The 7,407-nt window shown below is 35.6% G+C and overlaps 1 protein-coding gene across 1 annotated transcript; it reads left to right on the forward strand.

Moving 5' to 3' along the window:
- Nucleotides 1-222: 222 nt before the first annotated feature.
- LOC119636721 (UDP-glucosyltransferase 2) lies at nucleotides 223-5,624 on the forward strand. Its single transcript, XM_038032288.1, has 6 exons — nucleotides 223-429; nucleotides 1,949-2,132; nucleotides 2,723-3,019; nucleotides 4,535-5,199; nucleotides 5,267-5,389; nucleotides 5,449-5,624. The coding sequence occupies exons 1-6, from the start codon at nucleotides 290-292 to the stop codon at nucleotides 5,588-5,590; spliced, it is 1,551 nt and encodes a 516-aa protein (XP_037888216.1). The 5' UTR covers nucleotides 223-289; the 3' UTR covers nucleotides 5,591-5,624.
- The last annotated feature ends 1,783 nt before the right edge of the window (nucleotides 5,625-7,407 follow it).

Here is a 7,407-nt window from a genome sequence, read left to right on the forward strand (position 1 = left end):
CAGTTTCTTTTTTTATTTAATGCCTAAAATTCTTGTTGCAATTGCTTGCTTAGTTACTTGGCTAAATATGTTGAGTATTATGATCGGTCATTACCAGTCACTGGTCAAGTTAATAAATGTCATGTACGCGACGTATGGTAGACTGCTGAACAGCATTTTACGTTAAGAAACTAAACAATTTTTTGAATTTCTATAAAATAAAATTTTTTATGTTTGCAGAAATATAGCGACAGAGAGAGAGAGAGAAAGAGTGATAAAAAGAGGGGAGAGGGAGAGCGAGCTCGTCATCATGAAGCCCTCGGTGATTTTCATAGTATGGCTGTCTTGTATAAGTAAAGCTTTCCCAGCTGATATCTTTATGGTTACTATGGGTGGAACTAAATCGCATAAAATACCATTTTGGGAGTTGGCTAAGGGCTTAATAAGCAGGTAACGTTTAATAAGTTTTTTTCTATTGTAAATTGTTTTTAAATTTTCACACACAACATTTTGTAAAGTAAGATAATGAGGCTTGACCAATTTATCACATGTTACGAAAACTATTTATGCTTCACTTGCTATAAGGGTGTACTAAGTTTGTCTCGATATATGCAACGCATAAAATAACTTGGACTTGCCCAAACTTATATTATGTCAATCATTTAAGATTTAGTCCCTAAACCAATTACAGTTGGTTTGTCCGTCTGTTCGTCAATATATTTTGTTTCCAACAGATCATAAATTGAGAGATACTCTAATGAAGTTTGGCACACTTCTGTATATGTGATTGAGGAATGAATGAAACTGGGAAAGGATTGCACTGAAGCATTTCCAGTGTAACGCATGAAAAGTTTTCATTTAAACCGCATAAAAACGCTGTAGTGAAACACGACCCGACAGCGCTTCAGTTTAGCAAAATCAGTTCGATCCAAACCGTTTTCAATAGCTCGGTCTATACCAAAAAGTGCCAGCTGTAGTTTGAACAAAAGAATACAAAGCCGACAGACGGACAGACAAGCTTAGATCCATACAGAATCACTTTCGGTATAATAGAAGGTACGACTCACTTAACTTTTGTTGGATGTAGGGTATCGAAATTTTCCCGTTTTTAACATATCGGGAGAAAAGTCGGTAGTTTGAAATATTCAAGGCATTTGACAAAAGGTTAGGCTTTATATATACGAGGTGTGTTTAGAAGAAAGGCGACTTTTCAAATTTCGTGGACTATCTAAATTCTACATTCTTGGTCTGTGTTTGCACGTGTTTTGTGTGCTTGGCGGTTTTTTACTACTGAAAAATTGGATCAAAGAATCGGATACTCGTGAATGCTACATCACGATAAGACGCCCGTTTACAAGTCACTCTTTGCTCGTAATCTTCTGGCTAAAACCAATGTCGTAATTATGCTTCAGCCGCCATATTCACCGGATTTGGCCTCTTGCGACTTTTTCCTGTTCCCAAAACTGAAAAGGCTCATGAAAGGACCGTGTCTTCCCACATTTAAGGAGATGAAGACTATAACGTTAAAAGCGCATGTTGAAAGATAGTTGAGGATTGGAAAAAATGCTGGGTAAGGGGGATTAAATTGACGGGGACGAGGGGAAGACATTGATGAATAAATAAATACATATCACCTTTTTATCTGAACATATCTCGTAAATTTAATCCATGTAGGTCAACTTTTTTTAACGCTCTTGGATTCTCATGAAAACCAAGTCTTTTGAAGGCAAAGACTAAGTGTAATTTTTGTTGTTTTATCAGGGAAAGAGGTAAGGAATTATATGCAGCCAAGCGATGTAAGACATTTAAAAGTCGAACAAACTCGAAGATAGCTTAGATAGATTAAATAATTTTAAGAAAGGATTTTAAGTCTCCTACTGCCAATATTTGTAACGTTACGTATATATATATAATAACTTTATACATAAAATATAAAAAAAGATATGTTGTTCCCAACAATTTCACTTAGGGGCCACAATATCACATTTTTAAGCGGCTTTCCTTCAGATTTTCATATGAATGGCTTACACGAAGTTACACCAGCTGGCCTGGTCGAATACATACAAAACTATACAAACTGGGATCTATTAGGGGCAAGAATGTCTGGCCGAATGCCTATTAGTTTCTGGGATGGTCTACGGTATGCCTTTCAGGTAAGTAAAGTGCGAGAAACTCTTTACTCCAAGAAAATTTACAAAGATTTTGTCTTCACGCAATAACTCTAAAGTATTTTGGTAAAAGATAACAATGACTTGAGCATATTAGTAGAGGAATTAAGAAGTTCCTTGAGGAAGGTAGATAAGTTTTTTAGGCCACAGAAATATTGAACAGAACATTTCAGTTGCACGTGAACTGATTGCACGCAATTCATCTCAGTTTTATTGATTACAATTCATTTTCAAAGATAAATGATCTTTGTCTAGATTTAAATTTTAAATTTCGAGATAATTCAAAGAGAATTTGAAAGTGTAGGTAACGTTGTGAAATTGCGTTTTAAAAGTTTTCAGTCTTTTTTAAATCTTTCTATTAAAATGGATAAAGACCTTTTGTTAATAGCATTGCTTAAAAATTCAAAACATGTGCAACAATTAATCATTAAAGATAAAACGTCATTATGAAAGACACGTAGTAGAATAAAAGCTTAAATCAATGATAAATTGACAAAATTGATGAAAGAACTTAGAAAGACGAAAAAAAAAAAGAAAAGAGAAATCGATTTGCTTTTCTTTTTCCTTTTTTTCAGTCCTGTGATGCGATGTTAGATGATGCGGAAACTCAGACTTTATTAAATCGGAATTTTGATTTGGCAATACTGGATGGCGCTTTTCCCGAATGTTCTCTCGGCTTAGTGCATCAATATAAAATTCCATTTATGTACATAAATACCGTCGGCTTTTATACGGGAAGTATAGCGAAATCAGGAAATCCTGGCTCCTACGCCATCACACCCAATTTCTATACAAGTTTTACCGATAATATGAACTTGTTCGAACGGGCTTTAAACACTGGCGTACAAATATTCGCCACTTTAATGCATAAGGTGAGTAAAAACGTATTGAAGACGATTGAAAGTGTAAAGGGTCTTCCAATGCCTCTTATTTTTTTCCATGCGATAGTTCCTTTATCTCAAAAAGTATGTGATGAAAGCAAACCCCGTCCATATAGAAAGCATTAATTTCAGGCCAAGAGGAAATCAAAGAAAATTTGTTCCGTAGAACAGTCTAGTCAGTATCATGTTCGGATCAATGCTGTTTTCGCCAATCCTAAACAGTTACGCCTTGTCTCTGATTACGTTTATTAAGTAAATTGTTTTTTCTTGTAATCAAGACATAGTTAGAGAAAAGAAACAAGAGAAATATTTCAAAAGAATGCTTTTCCTATAAAAACCAGTAGAAAGTGCCGAGCGAAACGTATGCATGTTCTGTGATGAGGTCTCCAGTGTCGCTGTAGGTAAATGTATATATATATATATTACCGGCTTCGTATTTTCGTGTATATACCTGAATTATATCCTCGATAATTTTCTAATGCTTATCTTTGCTTATATCTGGATCAATGGAGTGTACCACGTTGAAGATTCATTCGGATGCATATGTTAATGACACTTGAACAACGTGTCTATTTATGGCAATGTGTGTGGGTTTGTTTTTCATATTTCTTCGCCGTGATGAAAGTTGAAACAATGTTGAAACAATGCAGCTGTCATGACTATGGGCATTTGAACTCAGCCAATCTTGTAAAGTTTTTATATAATAAAACGAAAACTGATGTTGCGTTTGTTTCCGTCTGCAGGCAGATAAAAATTAATCTCATATACAGAATAATTTCATTAAATGTCATCGCAAGGGCAGTTGCATCGCCTTTTTTTTTGCGTCGGCCGCATGTATCCTCCTCTTTTGATGCTTGTTTATATATATTTCTCTTCGTTCGTATGGGTCCCTATATAAACGCCTGATCTATATGAGATATTGAGTTCTGTTAATTACATCCATACAAACGAATGTCCGTTCTTCCTTTCGTAGATTGTTCTGTTTGTCGGGTAAACCAGTCATCTTGGCAGTCATCTTTTTGCGTTTGTCCTTCTTTCATTTTTTTGTATGTCATCTGTGTGTAGGGCCCTAGGCCTGCTTGCACAAATCTTTTCCTTACGTCTCAGTCATTTGGCAGTTTCCCCGTCCATCTGTCTTTTTCTTCGATGCACATGCCAAACCGTTTGTGTGGCAGGTAATCGGATTTACTCGGCTCAGTTTTGTTTTTGCTATTTTTTCTCTCCTACCTAGTCTAGGACTTAATGTCAAATTCGAAATAACTGACATAAGAAGATAAAATTCAGCTTACTTTTTGAATATATCTCACAGATATAGTACGGTTGCCTGCAATAGTAAAAATGTTGAAATTATTCGTGAAAAAATTTGAGACGAGAAGAAACAAATTAAAAATCTGATAAGTATTCCAGGTGAAAGCGACCTTACATCCCAATCCAGATGCAGGAAAACCCTTGACTTTTAAATATTTCTTAAAATGCAGATTTTTTTACCAGAATTCTGTTTTTCAGTTTGTCATGACTATGGTGCATCGTGTTTTGCAACAGCATTTAGGAGCTCATATACCGCATCCTCTTGACGTTTCAAAAAATGTAAGTTTTATCTTACAAAACGGTCATGCAGTAGTATCTTATCCGCGTGCTTTCAATCCCAATATCGCTGAGATAGCTTGTATACATTGTAAGTCAGCTAAGCCGTTACCCAAAGATTTGGAAGATTTTATAACATCAGCTGGCGAATTGGGTTTTATTTATGTGTCAATGGGTTCTTCGGTAAAAGCATCTAAAATGCCTTACACGCTAAGACGCTTATTGGTGCAAACATTTGCGCGCTTACCCTATCACGTGCTATGGAAATATGAAGGCAAACCCAGTGAGCTGTTAGAGCTTAGCTCGAATGTGAAGCTAAGTCGCTGGCTACCGCAACAAGATATTTTAGGGCATCGTAAGTTAAGAGCTTTCGTAACTCATGGTGGCTTATTAAGTATGTACGAGACGGTGTTTCACGGTGTACCCGTAGTAACAATGCCGGTCTTCTGTGATCACGATGTTAATTCGGCTAAAGCTCAGCTAGATGGCTATGCCATTAAATTAGATTTGGCCACAGTTACATCGCAACAATTGTACAAAACCATTATGAAAGTTATCCACGATCCTCAATATAGAAAGGCTGCCAGGTGCGATGGTTCGAATTAATTTTATAAAAATTGAAAATATTTACAAAATTCACTTTACGGATTTCAGATTTCGTCAAAGTTTATTATTAGATCAACGTATCAGTCCTTTGGAAACATCTATCTATTGGACGGAATATGTGTTACGACATAAAGGTGCCTATCATCTGCAATCTCCCGCACGCAATATGAGGTTTGTAAATGTTGGTGTTTGCGATTTTTTGGAAATTTATTTATACATTTTTCCAACAGTTGGCTGCAATACTATCTCATCGATGTGGTGGCTCTTTACCTTGTCACATTATATTTCATAGTTTATCTATTGAAACGTTTACTGTTACGCTTAGATATGCTAAGTAGCTTTCATGTTATTATAAAATTTAAAAAATTATAACTTTTACTTAATAGAACTAATGTTTCGCTTTAAAATTTAGGTTAACTTAATATGGGTGATATTATTAAAACAATTTAAAAAAAAAAAAAAAAAAATTAAAAAATTTTTTTAACTTGTTAAAATACTTTGTAAATATTATGTATTTATGTATAAAAGTTATTATTATTATTATTACTATTAAAATAAATGTTTTTATTATTAAAATTTTGTTTTTATTTTTCTATATAAGAACGAATTAATTTAACGTATAAGTCAAATAGCGTCTTGTGCGCATTTTATGAACAACAAGTTTAGGTAGGAAGTAGACTTCCTGACATCCACGATTAGATGCTTTGATCATTCGAGAATGTATTATCATTTATGTATTAGTTTGCAACGCATGTGTGCTATAATAATGGACGCCATCGTTCAGTTTCATAATGATTTCCTTTCGAGATGTGCAAATGGATAAAAGTCGTTGGATTAGATCTATAGAATTCGATGGACCGCTCAACAATATGAACTTCGGTTCGCACAACTTTGTCATTGCACTGTGACACAGAGTATTGTTTACTTCGCCATTTCGGAACGTTCTTTCCGATTGCTTCTTTCAATCGAGCCAAAGATGCCACATAATATTGGTCATCTATCTATCCTTTTTGTTGTTCAAGGTCAGGTGATTAGAATACCATGCGTAACTGAAAACACGAATACCGCTAGTGTTGGCGGGGCAAAATTTTAATGCGGAAGATCTTGAATAGCCTGGTCTTGAAAGCCAGAATATTTACGTGCTGTTACTACGCTGCAGCCACATTCTTGCCTTCCATTCACACTTACTACTTCATTACACTTCTTTCTCGCCGTCACCACGTTACACGGTTAGAGTGAGTGGCTCGGTCTGTGAAGGCATAATACTTACTGTTTGGGCATCCATTCACTATGTTTCGATCACTTCCTCACTCTCCGCTTTCCTCTTTTCTCCTTCCTCGCTTCTTTGTGACCGTCAGCACATTAAAAGCGCTGGGGACGTCCTCCTTTGGGTAGTAGGTTATAATAACAAAAAAAAAAACTTTACACGGCTTTTGCTAGGTCCATTACACTCACTGTTGATTCGATTAAGAATTGAAGTGGGGCACCTATAGCCGCATCGGGTGCAAGCACTATTTTGATTCCGGTTAAACAGTTTCAAAAAGGTTTGAATTACGGCGATGCTCTTTCATTGAAAGTGAAAGCGATATCGGTTTGGAAAACAATTTTTCTCAAAAGAAAATTTTCGTGCAAAATAAAAAAAGCGTTGATTTTGATATCTTTATAATAAGCTGACAAGCTATTTCCTGCCACATTTAACCTTTAGAATATTGAGAACGATGTTCACGACTTCTAACCTCTTTTGGGTGTTCCCTGTGCTTTGTGTCATCAGTGTTCGTGGGACTTTGTGAAAACCAGTAACTCGCTTATAAATTGTTGTTTTGAATGAGAAGACTTGCCACAATATTTCTAAGCTCAGACTAAATGTGAGTCGATGTTCCCCTACCCAAACGTAAAGTTGCGCAGCATCATCATCAACAAACGAAATTCGCATTTTTCAATTCTTTGCCTAAAGAAATGATCGAAATAAATGATCGAAATAAAATGATATTTGAACAGAGATCGCGTGAGAGTTCGAATTTTCTAAAAATAAGATGGATTGTGTGCCAGAAATCATATCATGCCACTCCCGGGACTTACTGATCTCTGTGGTATATATACATTTATGTTCAGCTTAAGACAAATGAACTTACTCAAACTGATCTCACCAAGTGTCCGTCCTTTTGTACGTCCGGCCTTCTTTTATTGGA

This window comes from Glossina fuscipes, unplaced genomic scaffold, assembly GCF_014805625.2.
Source record: "Glossina fuscipes isolate IAEA_lab_2018 unplaced genomic scaffold, Yale_Gfus_2 28, whole genome shotgun sequence".
Taxonomy (NCBI): Eukaryota; Metazoa; Arthropoda; class Insecta; order Diptera; family Glossinidae; genus Glossina; species Glossina fuscipes.